Below are 19,614 nucleotides of genomic sequence, written 5' to 3' on the forward strand. Positions count from 1 at the left end.
ATCAATTTCACAATGTGACATGAAGATTGCTTAGTACTTTCATAGGTCAAGTCGATCTGTCGAGAGATTACTGAACTAGACCCGAAGTCTGTGGTTGAAGAAGCTCGAATGAAGAGGATCATTATCCACAGATTGTCACCAGAATATAGAAGTTTCGTTATTACTGTGCAAGGATGACCTGCTCAACCATCACTTGTTGAGTTTGAAAATTTGCTAGTAGCCAAGAAGCCATGACTAAGAAAATGGGAGGTATCACATTGAACAGTGAAGAAGAAGTGCTCTACACAAGTAAAAGTGAAATGGTGACAAAGGAAGAAATCACCAAGAAACTGCACAATCTTAGAGAGTTTAAAAGAACAGCAACAAGAGTTTTCAAGGGAAGAGATTTAAAGGTAATTGCTACAGTTGTGGGAAGAAGGATCACAAGTCCAAGGATTGTTAGTCCAAGAAAGTATTACCAGACTTGGACAATATTGAAAAAATTCTATCACTGAAGACGGGTGAGCAAACTATACACATTTGCTTAAGTGTTGATGTGCCTAAAGAACCAAGTAACACTAATGTTGGTGAGAAATAAGTGACTCAATCAAGTAAACTCGGTAAAAAAATAAATGACATCTCAGCAACTTAGATGGTCAGAAAGAATCCAAATGCCAAATCAAAAGTATGCCAATACAACTATTATAGAAGAAGACGAAGTTAAAGAGCAAGAGACATGAAGAAGCATCACAAAATATGGCTTGGCGGCAAGCAATGGAGGAAGAAATTATAGCCTTGGAGCATAATTAAACCTGCGAACTAGTACCAAGACTAGAAGATGTTAAATTCATCTCTTGCAAGTGGATTTACAAAATGAAGTGTGCCCTAGATGGATCAATCGAGAGATACAAGGCTCAACATTTTGCTCAAAGGTTCTCTCAACATTATGGACTAGACTATGACGAAACATTTAGTCCACTGGCAAAAATCACTATCGTACGGGTCCTGCTAGCATTTCCCGTAAGTAAAGATTGGAAATTATGGGAGGTGGTTGTGAAGAATGCTACCTTACACGAAGATTTGGACTTGGAGATTGACATGAACCAACCAAAGAAATTTGATAATGCAATTTGAGTCACGAGTCATTATATGCAAAATTTGAAGAAGTCTAATTTGGATGCGGCTCGACGGTCTTAAGACATGTCAAAGGTACAATCGACTATGGCCTTTTGTACAAAAGAAGTGAAGACTGCAAGCTAGTTGGATACTATGATGCTGATTATGCAGAATATCACAACACTCGAAGATCAAGCACCAGGTATGTGTTCAAGCCCAATTCGACATCAATTTCTTGGAGTAGCAAAAGACAACCAACAGTATCATTGTCAACAACAGAATATGATTACATAGTACCTGCTGGAGCAGATCAAGAAAGTACATGACTGAAACTCTTAACGTTACATGGGTATTACACAAACATCGAAAGTAAGTCATGTTTGCTCAAGAAGACTATATGGACAAATGAAGAGAAGAATCGGTTGAAAGTGTCGGCCACGACAAATCCAAAATGTAGGAAAAGTTATGGTCAAGCTGAGGTCAGGCCAACTTTGATTCCAAAGTAGGAAGAACCAATGACTAGTGGGAAAATACTATGGACCAGTTGAAATTATTCGGAAAGTCGGAAAGACACGTCATAAAGAATCCAATTAGTCCCATGGATGCAGACAAGCCATGTTGTCCATGTCAGTAACTTGAAACGTTACTAACCTGATCAAGAAGACACATGACACAAAAAGGTGCTACGACCTCATGCCACACGAAGAGTCGACAAATTGAGAAGTGATTTTCAATATTTCTTGGCAAATTGGAAGAGACTCCTCAATATAGAGATTAGTAGGAAGCACATCAAGAGGCTTGAAAATCAGTCTCCTCCTACATCGCTGAGTTTGTGAAGAATCACCATCAACCAATTAAGTGGGGGAGGATGTCACAGTTATGCTTGTCCAAAGCCTGTTACATGTGGCCACATGTCGAATGTCTCAGTCATGCTTGTCCAGGACGTGCTGTCCATGGCCACACGTGCATTTCAAACCTCTTTTGCTTGCTTGGATGTGTACTTAAGGTCTTTACTATTTTTGTCATGTCAATAAGGGGTTGTATGACCATTCACCACAAGCATGTCACCAACCAATGCTAAAATGCCCCAAAATATACTATAGGGAATGGACTCATCGTCAATTCTTCGTGCTCGGTTATATGCTATCAAAGTTGTGGTTGTTGCTTATTTTCTTTTAGCCTATAAATATTGCTATTTTACAAATTATTTTCAACACATTTCATTGCTCGTGTTTTCTAAAACATTTTCTCTCAAGCATGACACAGACTCAATCATACGTCTAAATTATCAGCAACTTACGATTTTCATAAAGTCTCTTACTTAATTTGTCTCTGGATTGAGATCTACATGCCTCCAAGCGGGTGGAGGCATGTAAGCATGTAGAGTGGGATTCATTTCGTCGACTATTTTTTGTTCCATTTTTATAATGGCCTTAATATTATATGAATTAGGACCTACTAGTAAATTTTTAGAAGGCACGTGTTATTCATGTAAGTAACCATTTAGACATTTTTCAAGTAATTCTTATAAGGATCGTTAGGACGTGCTAGCGTGTGAGCATATCTTACCTTAGATTGTTAGAGTATGTATTTTTATGATTTTAAAAGGGCAATTTGGATGAGAATATTATGTATGTTGTAAAAAAATTACAGAAATACCCCTAGGATGAAAATTAAGTTGTATGCCTATTTGAATGTTTTCCACTTTGTTAGAGAGGAGGATAAGATGTTGTGATCTATGCTCTGGGTGATTGATGGATGTTATCTCTCCATTGAGTTTGCATGAATGTTTAGAATATGATGATAGGAATATCTCTCTAAAAAAGCTTGCATGAGAGAACTAAGTTAAGGTTAGGGCGTTAAAGCTAGAGCAATTTACATATTGACCTAGGTCAGTATGTTCCCAATAGACCGAGCACTCTAGGATCGTGAGCAGTGATCATAGGTCTAGACTTAAGTGCACCTAGAGACTTAACTAGCCTCGAGCATTCTAGAAATTTAAGAGAGCTTATGAGACCATTAGCAGCACGAACGATATGAACTTGAGAAGTTACTACTATGTGTAGAAGTGGGTCGAGAGCTTGTAAACCATTCCTGAGAGGAGATAAAGGACTACATAAGTAGTTGACTTGAGGAACTACTATTGTGTGTAGAAGTAAGTCGGGAGCCAGTAAACAACCTTGAGAGGGAATGGGGGACTACATAAATAGTTTAGCTCAAGACAAATGATATTATTATGTGTGAAAACAATCAGGGATCCCCTAAACATACTCGTTGTACAGTAAATCCACCTTGAGAGGGGGTGAGGGACCACGTGGTTGATCGAGTAGCTAACAGCCACACAAGATTACTCCACTTAGATGTTGATTCTATGGTTTTTCTTGTGAAAGGGTCGGATGCCACATTGTCCTATGAGATATGATGTGTCGCACCTCAACCCAAGATACGGAATGTTCACTATTGTGTCTATGCAAGCTTAATAAATATGAGAACGTAAAGTTGGTTCATGATCTCTTATGGATGTATATAATAAAATGATGTAAAATTCACAAGAATAAGTGCAAGTATACACTATTGTAGCAAGTAATAAGTAAATTATTGATTCCATAGAGAACCTATCTTTTTGGTAAATTTTATTGCTCGAAATTAAGTGAGTTTTTCGGTAACATTCAAATGGATGTTGGTGATTTTAACTACATAAACAAAACTAAAACAGAGTGCCACTTCTATCGAAAAACAGAAAATGATGAGAAAGTCAACTATAATGAGAAAGGTTCGGCTAAGAGATATTAAATAGATAAGTTGTTGAGTTTTGTGGTAGATTTTAGTTCATTTAATAGATTTCTAAGCCCACTTTCGAGGGTCATGAATGATGATTATTTCCATAATTCTTATAATTTCTATTAACAAGGCTCTAGAAGAAGAATTATTTCTAACATTTATATTACACTTCGAGTCTCTTTGCTATGGAACCAGAGTATTAAAGAGAATTTCATTGCTCCCTCACTTCTCCCAAATAAGAGAACAACTATGTATATAAAGTAGCTAATTAAACACACATGTAAATCATTAACAACAACTCTTTAATAAACTAAAATCATACTGTCAACATACTTAAACTATATAAAACTCTCTCGCCTCCCCTATAAAGTTTAGCTCTCCATATAAATTGAATTAAATAGAGGAATCTGCATCTCAATCATGTAAAATTGATGGAATAAGAAAAGAGAACAAGGAAATAGAGAGTTATCCCGGTTTGTTGTCGTTCGTTAATGAAAGTTTCCTTCTCTTGAGCTCTCACGTCCACCTCTTTGCCCTAATCAATCCTTGTTGGTCTCTTTTTCCTTCTCCGGTCAACAGTTGCTGGATTAGGGTTTTCTTCTTCTTCTCTCGTTTCACAGCAGTTCACTGCAGCAAAGGCTGTTGGTGTGTAATTCGATTTTTCTCCCCAAAGTGTGGCTCTCCTCCTCTTGGTCTTTTCCTTTTATATTGAGCATGGGTTCCCCTTTAGGGCTGGAATAAGTTGTCCACATAGATGTTCCTTTTTGGGTAATCAATGACTCACTTTAACTGCTGATGTGGATTTAAAATTTTCATGTCATCACTCATCTATTTTCAAATTTGCTACTCCCTCATTGTCCAGCATAAATGTTTGAAATTTTACCACATAACTCAATTAAATTAAATGTACAATTAAGATCCATTTGTGCCAGATCATATTTTTTTTATGTTGGGCCGAAATAAACTAATTCATGCTCACGAAGTAGAATAAATGGGGCAAATAATGAGAAAATGGTAAATAAGAGTGTCATATTAAATACAAAAAGACTTGATATGACTCTACCTTAGGGAGTTATCAGTTCACTTCGAGATAAGATTCGTAGTCCAAGAGATTCGTGGTGCTAGAACCTAGTAAACAGTAACCGAACCCTGACATGGTCTATAATATGTAAAAGAACCAATTGTAACTTCAATACTTTCCCAAAAGCTTAAATAGTTGAATAGCACGATATTTTAATTTTTAGTCACAATCCTCGAAATATTTAATGTATTAGAATTGTAAGAATATTTAGAATGTCAAAAGTAATGTAAAAATAAAATATTTAATGTATTAGAATTGTAAAAATATTTAAAATGTGAAACTAATGTACAATAATAATTAATCGTGAGTTAAGGTTGTCAGGTTCAGTTGCTTCTTTAACCACCGCTGTTTTTGTCTTTAGCGAAGATCTTCTCGATGTGACTATCACTATTATTCTCATTTAATTATTTTTTGATTGATTTTTCTCTTTTGTTATCAACCATGAGTGATCGGATATAAATCAAGGTATCAATCATGCAATATAAACCTCAAAAAAGATGAGAAGAAAATGTTATTCGAATTATCAGATGATGTTGCAATTCATGTCACATTAAAGAAGAAGCTTTGTTTATTCTTAGATAGTTACAAATTTTGGGTGGATGATAATTTAGAGTTATGGTGTTTCTTTAATGTATTTTAAGACTTATATTACGTAGTGGCTAATTATGGTCATAAAATATACCTAATGATAATTATGATCATAAAAATATAAAAGCTATAATTCTTGGAATGCCTCACGGTTTTAATTTTGAGGCTATATAAATCTATATATGTTTACTTTCATTTAGCTAAGGGCTAAGTTTGTCTGCAATTCTGTGTAGTTTAGATTGCATGTTGACATGATCAATCTTGCTTGTGGAGTGATTCGAATCTCAAACAAATATTTTTGTCCGGAGATATTTGATTAATAAGATAATTCAAAATTTACTTCATTTTGGTGATTCCTTATCATTAGGGCTAAGTGTTTATACCTACCTTTCTCTTTAGCCAATAAATTTATTTGCAATTCTATGTAGTTTAGGTTGCATGTTTAGAATCATCCAAGCTTGACATGATCGATGTTGATGTTGCTAGGGAGTGATTCGAACCTTAAACAAGTATTCTTACCTTGAGATATTCGATCAACAAGGTAATCCAAATCTTACTTTCATTGTAGTGATTTCTTATCATTTGGTATAAAGATTTTCCTTGGATTGATTCCTTACCAACCATTGGTGAAGTTGTACCTTAACCTCCTTCCATGCTAGAACCACTTGACTACTATCGACCAAGGCACGATATTGTTGCCAGACTCAATGAACAAAGAGTGATATGGGTTCAAATTATTGAAAATTTTAAACACTATCGCCCCTCCCCTCGAGTTGTTGCCTGAACCAATTTGGATCATGTCAAGTTTATATGAGATGCAACATTAGTTAGCGATTCGATTGGGTAGACTAAAACTCGTTTACAAGAACTTATGTCTCAAAATTCCCTTTAGTAAAGGATTTACAAGATTTTATTAAACCTCCTGAATTATTCTAAGCGTATAGGTTGGATAGTTTCAGGTTAAGAAAGTTGAAAGACGAAAAAATTCATTATCGAGCATTATTTGTTAAGAAATAGAAATAGATATAAAATAATTAAATATTGAGAATAAAATAAAATATACTGTAAATCAAATCATAAATAAAAAATATAATATCGAAGATATATTTCATAATTAAATATATTTTTCAATATTTCAATATTATTGTAACATTATTGTAATATATAAGGGGCTCTTTTAATAAAGCTTAGCTTAGATAATTAATTATATGTTTGAATTGAAGTTGAATTTTATGAAATTGTGTTTTAAATTAAGATATGATATAACATTCAAATTAACCAAAATTCTACTAATATTTATTTTGTGTAATTTAACCAACAAAATACGTTAGTTCTACGGTATATAAAACCCTCCTCTTTGATTCCACTTGGAACGAACCGAGAGGGGTGAAGAAATGTTAGCTGTCGTCTTTTTCTGGGTCTCCTTCTTTCTCCTGCTCCTCCTATTGTTCAAATTCGCCACCGCTCATGGTAATTATCGTTGCAATTTTCATTCCACTATTGTTGAATGGTTAGAAATGTGGAGAATTTCATTTTCTGTCTACTGCTTAATTGCTTCTGTTCAAATTCTTAGGGGACTTCACTTTAATGTCCAAAAAGCATGTCAAGCGAGAGGAAATTGAAGATAAGGTCTGCTAATTTCGAGTTTTCTGTTCTTCTTCACTACTATTCTTCATCAAACTAATGATCATTCTTTTCTTATGTTAATTCGTACTATACTGAATCAGGTCGTTTGGATTACTGGTGCTAGCCGAGGAATTGGTATTCTGCTCAATATTTTGTGTTCTTAAATTCCTTTTACTATATTGAGCTTTAATAAATCAAGAATCTTCTGCTACATCGTCTGTCTTTATTTGGCGTTTTTCGTATCTCTTCAAAATTTCCGTTGAATTCAGGGGAGGTTCTTGTAAAACAACTCGCTGGTTTGGGGGCCAAGCTCATTATTTCTGCACGGGATGAAGCTGGTTTAGAGAGAGTGAAGAATGAGCTCTCTGGTTTGCATTTTTTATGTAAAAATTTGCGGAAGGAAGTTTCTTATTGTGCCAATTATTTTCTCTCTAAAGTAGCTTTTGATGTCACAGGTAAATTTGCACCTAATGAAGTGAAAGTTTTACCTTTAGATTTGTCATCTGGGGAAAATAAGCTGAAAGAGGCTGTAGAAATGGCAGAATCATTTTTTCCTGGCTCTGGTGTGGATTATATGATCCATAATGCAGCTTTTGAGCGTCCCGTAAGTGACTAATATTTTTTACATATTTACTTGACCTGAATAATGGCATCATGAATTTAATTAATCCTCTAAGAACGTGTGTACTCTGTTCTCATGAATTTAATTAATTATATGATCAGTCATCAATTTTCAATGTTCGTGTTATTCTCACCAACATGTGTACTCTGTTCTTTAACTAGCCTGTGGCTACTGGCAGACAAGTTTCCATGTTAATGGATAACGGCAAGAGCCCATGCTTTGTTGTACATGCAGATGTCAATTTCTTGCTTTATAGATCCCCTTAGTAATGTAGCATGTGATACTTCATGAAATTAACTAATCTAGAATCTCCAAACCAATTCAAGAAGGGAAAAAATAATAACCTAGATACATTTCAACATATCAGTTTAAATAATAAGCCATAGATTAGAGTTTGCTGCTTAGCATGGATACAGGTTGAAGCTATTAATAAATGAGGCGGCAACTTAATTATGTTGTTTGGTATCAGTTGGGAATTGTATTGACTAGGAGTAATCGCTTACTTTTACATTTCTTTTTATGAAAAGAAATCGTAGAGTCATTGCAGCAGCCGACATGCACCTTGTGGGGACGTGCTTTCATGGTGATTTTTTCGGCAGTTGTTGATAACACTGTTCTGTACATCTATATTTTCGTACAGTTCAAACTTTATGCCACACTGAGTTATTTAATTTCCTCTTGGACATTGACGGATATAACCTATGTCATCAATGTAGGTGCAATACAACAAAAATTAATGGGCTGGGTTGGCTTGATCGATTCTTGAGCTTAGTTGAACAGCCATACCCAAAATTTTGGATGATTATTGTCCTACAAGAGGAGGATAACACCTTGGTTTAATCAAACCCAACCTTGTTGTGTGAAGTGTATATGCATGTATGTATGCATGCATTCTTTCCCAAAAAAGATGTATGTATGCATGGATTAATGCTCATATAGTTTGATATGTTCCTCAAAATCTCAATCCTCGGTTCTCGTGCCATGGTATTCACAGGACCTAGCCCTTCTCTGCTACTGTTTAACACACATATCACCATTTTTGTCTTTACCTGAAAGTGATCTCTCTCTTTCACGCCTTCACTATGAATCATTTTCATCATGCACTCTTTCCAATCTTTATTGCCCGTCTAAGTTGCTCATTTAATGTCATTGTGCTACTTGCTAGCTTTGTCTCTTTCTCCCTTTACATATTTGCATCAATTTTGTTCTCTTCAACGAACCTATTGAGTTTGGATCTCAACCATCGATTGGTTTGGCTTGTACATTTTTCCATTAACTTTTCTCTCCCCTTGTTGAACTCTCACTGTTTGATTTTTGTCTCCAATCAATCTGACCAAATTTTTCTTGCCCATCACCATTTATTTTGAATCTCTGATGCCATAAATTGACTGTTACGGGTCCAAGTCTGCAATCGAGTTATGGGTCTCTCGTAAGTGGAGGTAGACAGTGTTTGTATGGGGGAAAAGTAGAATTCTTCTTTCGATTTATTTTGAATAATTGTGAGGCTCAAATAGGGGAACCTTAATACCTCTGAGTTAAAGTAGTCAAGATTATGTTGAAAATTTCTAGGTACCATCTTCATTAATGTTTATGACTATTTATACAAGTTATATAACAACCATTGCTATATCAATTGAACCATGACTCAATGGAGGATCATCCTCATAAAACAAAGAAAATAACTAAAAATAGAAATGAAAGTGGAGTCCTTACAACATTTGCTACATCAATAGAACCATGACTCAATCATGGGGGATTGTCCTCCTAAAACAAGGAAAATAGGAATAGAAATGGTGGAAGACTCCTCCTTGTAATACGGAAATGGAAAACAGAACTGCATAAAGAAAAATTCATCCAATGGGTTTCATACGTGATTACTTCTTTCTGCCATGTGTGTAACGTATGTACATTTGTAGTTCACTGACCAAGCTTGTTCCCCTCAACTCAATGGTTCTTGCTTGGTGTAGACGTCCAATCATTACATTCCAGCCTTATCGACTCTCAAGTGTGTGTCTAATGAAATTTTTGGCAACTCTCTGGTGGGTTCATGATGTTGCTTTGATTTTCCTATAGAAATTATGCTTTGTGGTTTTTTTCTGCTCAAATTATGATGTTTTTGTTGGATTTTTCTTTTGTTCCTGCTTAATTTTGGATGGAGAAAAATCAGATGAACAAGGTAGCCATTTTGTTTCTGTCCATTTTCTCTCCCTTGTTTTTTTTTTTTTTTTTTTTTTTTCTTGCTGGTAGTTAGTAAAAGTGATGACCTCGTTCAATCCAACCAATTCTGTAAAGTGTACTTCAGGTTGGGTTTTTCGTTTATTTGGATTGGTTTTACAGTCAAAGTTCAAAATTCAGATTGCTACCAAGTAAATGCTTGAAATTGACCCGATCCAATCCACCCGTGCAATTACCTCTTTTGTGCAAATCCAATTCTCATAATTGAGTGTAATGATTCCATGGTTTCAAAAACTCCATATGCTCCGTTTTATTTGTCTACGTTTGTTTATCGATCCTTCTATGCTTTGATATCTGTGTTCGTTTATTGTTACAGAAAAGTACAGCTTTGGATGTATCTGAGGAAAGTATGAAGGTATGAAGGAAGAAAAAAATGGCACACAATTTAGTTTCTGAACTGTCCGTGGTTTCTTATTGTGAGTTGATGGGAGCGAGAGTGTTCACTGAAATTAATTGATTTGATATTCAGGACTACTCATCCTTCAATTATTGAGATAGCCATTTCTTGTGCTATCTTTCTATTTCTTGTAAACTCTTGTTAATTATATATTATGTGCTCAATTCTTACGTCTTTCTGTTTTCACTGTTTTATTTTTTTATTACAAACAGACAACATTTGATGTCAATGTTCTGGGGACCATTTCTCTCACACGGCTTCTTGCACCTCGTATGTTACAACGGGGACATGGTCATTTTGTTGTTGTAAGTGGAAGCCACTGATACTACTATGCTTTGCCATTGTTTACTTATTTTAGACTCATTGTTGTATCTTAAATTGATATGTCACTTGAATATGCTATTATTTATAACTACAAATGTTTATTGTCAGTCCGATCGTCAGGTTGTTACCTAATACTCGGATAGTTAATTTTATCATGAGTTTACTGTTTATTCTTATCTTCGAACAATAATCTAATTTTACGGTTAGTGATTGTTGCTACATTGTTGTAATTATAGAATTTTTCGTATTTACTATTTGGACCATCGTCATTTTATTTTCCTATGTCTATCTTGTTTCTTCCCTTTTATTTCCTCTCACTTGTAAGTCTAAATTGTTGATTGCCAATTTGTTGTTTCCTTTTGGATTGCTTCAGATGAGCAGTGCTGCGGGAAAGACTCCTGCTCCAGGACAGGCTGTATATTCTGCATCAAAGCATGCTCTGAATGGCTATTTTCATTCTTTACGATCAGAGGTAAAATAAACCTAATTTGTTTGTGGTTATATTTGAGATTACAATAGGAGTGTATTTACCTGTTGCGAATGAAGGACCTATACTTGGCGTTGTTTTCATTTTGGAGTAACTCCTTCGATAGACTAGACTCTACCGAACTAGAAACTAAATTGTGAGTTTTTGAAGAATATCATTTGCGTGTAGGGAGTAGGGAAATGTTTTTCCTTTCCATTCATCTTTCTATTATCTAATGTCATTATTGTTCCCTCAAACTATGGTTTTATTATTTAACAAAAATTTAGTTTATAACTTTTATTATGAACTTATAAATTAAATCCTCAACGTTGATATTAATATCTTTTTTGTTATTTTTTTAAAAAAAATGAGAATTAACCTTTCATTAAGAATAAAATGAAAGAATAAACATGCAATAAAAGACCCACAAAAAAAAAAAAGGAAGATACCAAGGAAAGGGCCTCCCATCTTGTAAAAATAATATCTATCGAGTAGTTACTAAAAAAAAGTAATAATAAATAAGTAAAAAAGAAGAAGAAGAAGAAGAAGAAAACTTCATAACCGAAGCCCAAAATGAAACATGAAATATAGTAAGGAACCACAGGTCACTTGGGTCCCTTTCCAAGCCTCTAAACACTATTGTTCCTCTCACCTTAAAGATCCCACAATAAAGCATACAACTCAACAAGCCACGAGAAATGACCCTTCTCTCCAAAAGGGCGGGTGGAGAAGGAACTCCTCGGTCATCTCATACAGGTCTCTGTGGTGAGCCAACTGGAAATCAAACACCTCCAAAAAAAAAAAAAAAAAAAAAAAAAAAAAAAAAAAAAAAAAAAATTACACACGGAACGCCTGAAGTGGCATCTCCCAAAGGATGTTATTGAAATCTTCCTCTGCCTTCCAACAGAGGATACAACAAAATTAGCCAAGCAACAAAGGCCACTTTCTCGAGTGTTGGTCTAAAGTCTTAATACAACCATGGATAACATGCCAATTGATATTCTTTCTAGAGAGCCAAGAAAGAAAAAATCTCTAATGGGAGAGGGGTCCAATGAGCAACAAGAGCTCCAAATATGCAAATCCTTCCTCCCAATTCTAAAATCAATTTCCCCTATCAAAGATAGGAGAGTAATAACATTTTTCGTTTCCCTATTGGACAAAGGACTACGAAATTTGAACGAAAAAGAGAGGGAGCTCTTAGACCAGTCTAATATCTCTCCCACAAAATAGTATTATGAAGAGGAAAGGTGATAAAAGACAAGAAAACATAGTGCAAAGGGGTCTATTCCCAAGCCACTTTTCAATGACCACCTACCTAGCTCACAAGATGGGCCCCTTTTCCTTCATTTACCCTTCACACAAGAAGTCTCTCATGAGTTTTTATGCTCTTACCGACAAAACAGTGAGAAGTAGTAGATTGGGTGGGATACCACTGACACAATCATGATAAGGGTAAGTCTACCACCTTTTGAGAAAAAAACTTATGTTCCAAGAGGCCAACCTGTTGGACACAAATTCTCTGTGGGAAACACTCTATTCTTTATTAAGACCAATCGAGAAGAGAATACAAGACATTGTGTAGAATACTTTTTGGATTTCTTAGATGAATAACATAGGTAGGGTGGAGGTGTATTTATACTAGGCTACGCAATCTAGACCTAACAAATCTAAATATAAATCTAACAAATCTGAATCTTTTTCCTAAAATATCTAGATCTCTTCCCTTCCTAAAATCTCTACTAAAATAAATATACAATGGGCTCGTACAATTATTGGGCTTGACTCTATTGGGCGGATGATATTTCAACCCAACATGTTTCTAATCATGTCTTCAACCGGATTCCAAAAAGCAACTAAGTTGGGATTACTTCCAAGGGGAAGGGCTTAAATAAGAGGAGGGGAAGGAGCCAATGCTGCACCCCATGAAACTAGCCCCTATCTTTCCAACTTTTCAGGATCACAATTCAACCCTAGAATCTAGCACTTCCCCCTACTAATTTTGAGATCGAACATGACCTCAAAGAAAGCAAGAATATGATTCAGCGTAAGAAAGGATTCCTCTTTCCTTGAGCATAAGAAAATAGTATTGTCTGTGAATTGGAGGTGGGACAAGGACACTTACTCCCCCTACCAATCGTAAAGCCCTCGACCACTTTTCCATTGAAACTCTTAAGGGTCAATTCTACTCCGAACATTCACCACTAGAAGGGAAAGGAAAGGGGATAAAGGGTCGCCCTGTATAAGACCTCTAGAAGTTCTAACTTTGCCCCCTGGTTTCCCACTAATAAGAAATTATTAACTGAATGATCTCACACAACTCTAGATTCACATCCTCTATTAATACCCAAACCCTTTCTTATTCCGAACCAAAATCACTCTTGAAGAGCATGCCCTCATTCTTCCTCATCTTCTCGTCTTGTATGACTTCATTAGCAATCAAGGCCTGGTCTAGGATTTATCTTCCTAATATAAAAGCTCCTAGACTATAGAGATCGTGACAGAAGGATCTTTTTTAGCCTTGTCAGCATAAATTTTTTCTATGATCTTATAGACACGGTGATCAGGCTAATCGGTTTGAAATCTTAAATCTTTAACCTTGTTTTCCTTCTTTTTAGGGATAAGGCAAACATAAGCTTCAACCATAGAGCTGCTCAAGATACCTCGTTCATGAAATTCTTTGAAGACTTGCTCTAGATCCTCCTTTAGTCCTTCCTAGTTATCCTGAAAAAGAGCCATAGAGAAGCCATTCAAGCCATATAATTTACTCAAGAACTCACTTTCTAATTACTTCAAATGTGGAGGGAGAGATCAACTCATCTTCCCCTCCCAGTGATGAGGCACCACTCCACACCATTAACAAACGGCTTTGGAAGCACCTTTGGGTCATAGAGATTAGAGAAGAAGGAGAGGATCTCCTCCTCCACCTCCTTCTCTTCTTGAACAAGTTCGACCCTGTCATTTTCCAAAGCACCAATAGTATTCTTACTTCTTTTGCCACTAGCCATCTTGTGAAAGAATGAAGCATTACCCTCACCTTCCTTGACCCATTCCACCTTTGCCTCTAATTGTAGGTTTCCTTCCTAACTTCCTTAGCGAAATCCGGCTTAAAGGAATTCCTCTCCCCTTTTTGGTCTGTTGCCAAACAACCTCTATTTCCAGATTATCGAACAACCTAATCTTGTTAAAAAAAAAAAAATCTATTTTTTAAGTCTAGTGTCTCCAAATGCTTCTCTACTCCAGTCCTTTGAGGATCCCTTTAAAGCCTTCAACTTTTCCATAAATTTGTTCAAGTGAAGAGAAGAGGACTGTATAATCTCATACTGCATGTGATTTCGAAGGTGCCATTGTTGGGAATAAACTTAAATGAAAAAGGTAGTTTTTAATTTTGTTAATTTTAGTAAGTTTTTTAAATTGAGTCGTAAAAGGAAAAGGCCAAAAGAAAAAAAAATGAAAGAACAATAATCATTTTAGGAAAGGGTGGGTTTATGGGATAGCCATTTTTAGCCTTTAGAAAACCTATAAATTAATTTAAGAGCAAAGAGCAAAAGTGCAAAAGTGCAAAGAACAAAAAGTACAGAGAAATAGAAAAAGGTTTTTCAAAATTCTTTGTCTCCTTGTCTCTTCCCTCTCGACATCTCCTCCACAATTTCATGAGTATCATTTTCACAAACTAGTATTAGAGCGAGCTTTTATTCCTACAAATTGGTATCAAAGCGAGCTTTTATTTCTATAAATTGGTATCAGAGCCGATGGCGAATATGATGGGACAAATGTTGCTACCACGATTAACGAAGACGAACTACGAGAATTTGAGCATCCAAATGAAAGCTCTTCTCGATTCTCAAGACGTATGGGAGGTGGTTGAAGAAGGTTTCGAAGAACCAAAGGATATCACGGGCTATACGGCAATGCAAAACAAGGCGTTAAAGGAATTGCGATCAAAGGATAAGGCAGCATTATACATGTTGTTTTGGGCTGTAGACGAGTCGGGCTTTGAGAAGATTGCAAGGGCAATACTTCAAAAGAAGCGTGGGACACTTTAGAAAAGGTGTTCAAAGGAACCGACCGAGTCAAGCAAGTGCGTCTCCAAACTCTGTGTGGCGAGTTGGAGAGCATGAAGACGAAGGAGTCAGAAAATGTATCTGACTACATTACGCGGTACAGACCGTGGCAAACCAACTAAATCGAAACGGATAAATGTTACCCGAGACGCGGGTTGTGGAGAAGATCTTAAGGTCGTTAACCGACAACTTCGAGAATGTTGTATGTGCGATAGAAGAGTCAAAGGACCTAGCGACGTTCACGGTCGATGAGCTCACCGGTTCTCTCGAGGCACACGAGCAACGTAAGAAGAAGGAGGAGACACTCGATGAAGCGCTTTAGACCAAAGCATCAATAAAAGATGAAAAGGTACTCTACTCTCAAAATATTCAAGGTAGAGGTTAAGGAAGTCGCGGGAATGGTCGAGGCGGTCAAGACAGCAGAAATGAAGAAATCTATAAGGAGAAGAAATAATCGAGCCAAGCAAATTGGCATGGAAGAGGACACAATCAAGGACGCAGTCAAGGATATAATTCCAACATCCAGTGGTAAAAAATATAGCGACTATGCAAATAATTGTAACTCCAACAGATGTTACAATTGTGGCAGAATGGGTCATTATGCAAGAGATTGTCGAGCCGAGGAAAAGGTGGAAGAGAAACCATCAACCTAGCCTTGGATGATGCAACAAACGGAGGCAATCTCTTGATGGCCCAAAATGAAGAGTTGAACACAAAAGAACGCGGCGGCGCGAAAGACAATGGCGATAGTCGTGAGGCAGTGGAAACTGTTGGAAATGAGGTGGTGTGCAACAAATGTGGCAAAATTCTGATAGCGGAGACGAGAAAATCGAAGAAAGATGAACAATCGGATAACAGAGAGTTCGAGCTCGAAGAGAGAGAGCTCCAATGGCCAGAAAGGAAATTTGAGGAAGAAAGAAGAAAGAGGATGAGAATGGAAGAAAATGGAAGGAGAAAAGAAAGAGTTAGAAATGAAGGTTGAAAAGTTAGAAAAGGACGTTGCTGAGCTGAGTGAGAGTTCCTTCTATCTCAAACAGGAGAACGAAGAGAATGGGAAGGTAATCTCTGAACTTGTGAAGAAAGTTGAAGAAGGTGTGGAGAGAGAGAATGACTTGTTAATGGAGATTGATGCTCTTGTGGACGAGCTAGTGAGGGAGGAGAAAGATATAGAGATGCTGACTCAACAGAGAGACTCACTTGACTTGAACCTGAATCGAGTCCAATAGGAGACAGTGAATTTACGACACTCGATTGAGATACTCACTCGTGATAAAGCCGAAATGGAGGTTGAAAATGTCGTTGTGGACTTGCGAAGGGAATTGAGTAAACTGAACGAAGCTATGACGTCTGAGTCGAGCGTGGTTGAGAATGGGAGAAATGAGGAGTTGGAGTCTCAAATGAGCTATTCTCGAGAAGCTCCAAATGAAGTCTCATCGGAGAAGGACAAGCTCAGTTTGCCGCTCGAGGACAAGGAGAGGAAATTGAAGAAACCACGACTGAGTTCGAGAAAACGAAAACGGCGCAGGTGGAATCATTGAATAGAGCATTTAAGTTTACAGGGGAAGTTTTGTTGGGAATAAACTTATGTAAGAGAAAAAGGCCAAGAGAAAAAAATGAAAGGCCAATAATCATTTTAGGAAAGAGTGGGTCATTTTTATCCTCCAGAAAACCTATACATTAATTTGTTTTCCATTGTAAAAAAAGGAGCAAAAAAGCAAAGAGCCAAAAGTGTAGAGAACAAAACGTTAGAGTAATAGAAAAATGTTTTTTAGAATTCTGTCTCCTTGTCTCTCCCCTCTCGACATCTACTTCACAGTTTCGTAAGTGTTATTTTAACAAATTAGTATCAGAGCGAGCTTTTCTTCCTTCCACCATCACCAAGAGGGAGACCGGTAAATCTGGAGGAAAACTCAAGAGAAGGGAATCTACTTGTTGAATCTTTACGAATGAATAGGAAAGGAAACTGAGGTTCCCTTTGAAAAAAAAACTCCCGATGCTTTAAATTTTCCTCTCAATTTGGTGTTGTTAACAGTGGATATGCACACCCAAACCTCAAGATTTTCTAGATTTAGCTTCAATTCTATTATTTTTTTTATTTTTATTTTTTCTTTTCAATTCATTGTGAAGGTCATTAGCAATGAAACAAGCATCAAAGTTTTTTCTTCCAAACATAATGCAGATTGGTACTCGGAAATTGCGTGGAAAGTAATTTTTAAGTCCAAAAGACTTTTGATAATAATCTTATATGTACTTGATAGCTCTGAAGTCCCTCACTATTTTCACCTCTAATGCCTTCTGGATGTGAAAAATATTAGTACCATTGAGGGTAGCATTAATTAATCCCTTCTTTAAAAGATCTTAGAACTCTTTCCTGATTTTATATTTGATGATGTTCCACAATTTTTTTGGAAGAATTCTACGATGTGAGGTTACCCTTTTTCTTCTATTTTTTCCTTTCCTTATATAATCATGTACCTTTTCTTTTTCTTCTATATTGCTACAACGGGAATATCAGCTTTACCATAAAGGAATTAGAGTGACCGTTGTTTGTCCTGGACCAATTGAAACATCAACTGGCTCTGTTGTTGAAGCCATTGGGAAGAAAGGTATATCTGAGGTATGTAAATCTTATTTTATCCTGTATCAAGCGTGTTAGAATTCTTCCCTCTCCCTTCGTTCAAATATGATAAATTTGAAGGTCAATTTGGTTTACTACCATGGGTTGATCTAATGGTCAATAAGCGCTAAAACAAATAAAGTGCACAGAGGGAATGAGTTGGAGTAATGGTGGCCACCCACCTAGCATTTAATTTCCTACGAGTTCTTAGACAACCAAATCTAGTAGGATTAGACAATTGTCCCGTGAGAATAATCAAGGTGTCAGTAAGTTGGCCCATATTGAGTATTCTTGATTCTACTTTCTTGCAGAAACGACTTTCATCAGAAAGATGTGCTGAGTTGACAATTATTGCTGCTAGCCATAATCTAAAAGAAGTTTGGATATCATCTCAGGTATCCATTTGTTAAATGATTCACAAACGTATCAGTAAGCATTTATCCTCGTTGATTATATAGCTTCGAAGTAGACTTGTTCTTTTAATGTTCTTCTTTGAAGCTACTAAGGTGTTAGAACTACTTTATGAAACCCATATCATCCTTTTAATGCCATTGGAAAAAAAATAGTCACGTGCATGAAGTCTGAAAACCTTGTCTTGCAGCTGATGCTCATTAAAAAAGAATGGTAGCTTATCATTGCATTGATATTGATGACTAATGAACCTTGGTTAAACATATACCAAGGTAAATGATGCCAAACTGGGGGATCTTGTAAATGTGTACTTTTACCTTCATCATCAAATTCTTTGAAATTTTAGCTCTTTTCCTCTTTATCTACAATGATGCACCCACAAATCTTGATCTTAACCATCTGTGTTGCCATACGACATGTTCCATAAGTCGAGGAAATTAATATGTTTCGATGCACTTTCAAAATTCACTTAATGTAAAATCTCAAACTGATATACTGGACAAAAAAAGTATGTGACTTATTATTTTTTTAGATAGAAGTTCTATCTTCTCATTTTTATTTTTGTGGGAATTTAACATTTGATTTGTTGCTTAACTCTTGTAGCCCGTCCTTGCCGTTATGTATTTGGTTCAATACATGCCAACAATCGGCTACTGGCTCATGGACAAGGTATACTCAGGTTTCAAGTTCATAACAATTTTGGTATCTCATAATTTTGTGGCCACGTAATCTTTGTCAGTGTGTATTAGTTTTGATTTGGCATTGGATCTTTCATAAATTGTATGCCTTAAAACATTAAGTTACTCTCATAAATTGAATAATCTCGACTCTTATTCTCATTGTGTGTATATGTAAAATTTGCTTGTAGATTGGTGGGAATCGTGTTGAAGCAGCTGCTAGGAAGGGCAACACGTACTCGCTCAGTTTGTTATTTGGAAAAAACAAGTCATCTTAAGTATGATTCAACTCATCTGACTTATAATTCAATCCATCCAACTTCTACCTTGTTTTTTTTTTTTAAAGATATTTAAAAATAAAAGTTTATATAAACAAATAATATTTATATTAGATTCTTACCTTTAACAATTTTATTATACTAATTAAATTTTAAATAATTAGTTATGGTTAATTAGTTTATTTTTTATCTAGACAAATTATTAAAATAGTTTTAACCAATTAAATTTAAATATATATATATATATATATATATATGTCTTAAATTTTAGGTTGAGTTATTTAGCCATCAATAACAATTATTCTAAATAAATGAAGTGAATTAATGAAGTTTTATACACTTTTAAACTTTATAA

At 35.8% G+C, this 19,614-nt stretch overlaps 1 protein-coding gene across 3 annotated transcripts; it reads left to right on the forward strand.

The window, feature by feature from the left end:
* Positions 1-6,915: 6,915 nt before the first annotated feature.
* On the forward strand, positions 6,916-19,303 carry LOC111471363 (dehydrogenase/reductase SDR family member 7). 3 transcript variants are annotated; one of them, XM_023117081.1, is made up of 13 exons: positions 6,916-7,015; positions 7,119-7,174; positions 7,273-7,306; positions 7,441-7,539; positions 7,627-7,775; positions 9,761-9,832; positions 10,345-10,383; positions 10,638-10,730; positions 11,123-11,221; positions 17,792-17,893; positions 18,205-18,288; positions 18,908-18,973; positions 19,173-19,303. In XM_023117081.1, the coding sequence occupies exons 1-13, from the start codon at positions 6,940-6,942 to the stop codon at positions 19,257-19,259; spliced, it is 1,056 nt and encodes a 351-aa protein (XP_022972849.1). In that variant the 5' UTR covers positions 6,916-6,939; the 3' UTR covers positions 19,260-19,303. The 3 variants fall into 3 exon arrangements, with proteins under 3 accessions (XP_022972849.1, XP_022972850.1, XP_022972851.1); XM_023117082.1 differs by lacking the exon at positions 9,761-9,832; XM_023117083.1 differs by lacking the exons at positions 18,205-18,288; positions 18,908-18,973; positions 19,173-19,303 and adding an exon at positions 17,948-17,978 and having other exon boundaries at positions 17,792-17,913.
* The last annotated feature ends 311 nt before the right edge of the window (positions 19,304-19,614 follow it).

Source organism: Cucurbita maxima, unplaced genomic scaffold, assembly GCF_002738345.1.
Source record: "Cucurbita maxima cultivar Rimu unplaced genomic scaffold, Cmax_1.0 Cma_Scf00051, whole genome shotgun sequence".
Lineage (NCBI taxonomy): Eukaryota > Viridiplantae > Streptophyta > Magnoliopsida > Cucurbitales > Cucurbitaceae > Cucurbita > Cucurbita maxima.

What these genes read in the sequence shown, in the direction of transcription:
- LOC111471363 (XM_023117081.1), top strand. Translation starts at nt 6,940, where the DNA reads ATGTTAGCTGTCGTCTTTTTCTGGGTCTCCTTCTTTCTCCTGCTCCTC. An exon ending in TGGTGCTAGCCGAGGAATTG is followed by an intron (nt 7,307 to 7,440) that starts GTATTCTGCTCA and finishes CGTTGAATTCAG; the next exon opens with GGGAGGTTCTTGTAAAACAA. An exon ending in GCTACTGGCTCATGGACAAG is followed by an intron (nt 18,974 to 19,172) that starts GTATACTCAGGT and finishes ATTTGCTTGTAG; the next exon opens with ATTGGTGGGAATCGTGTTGA.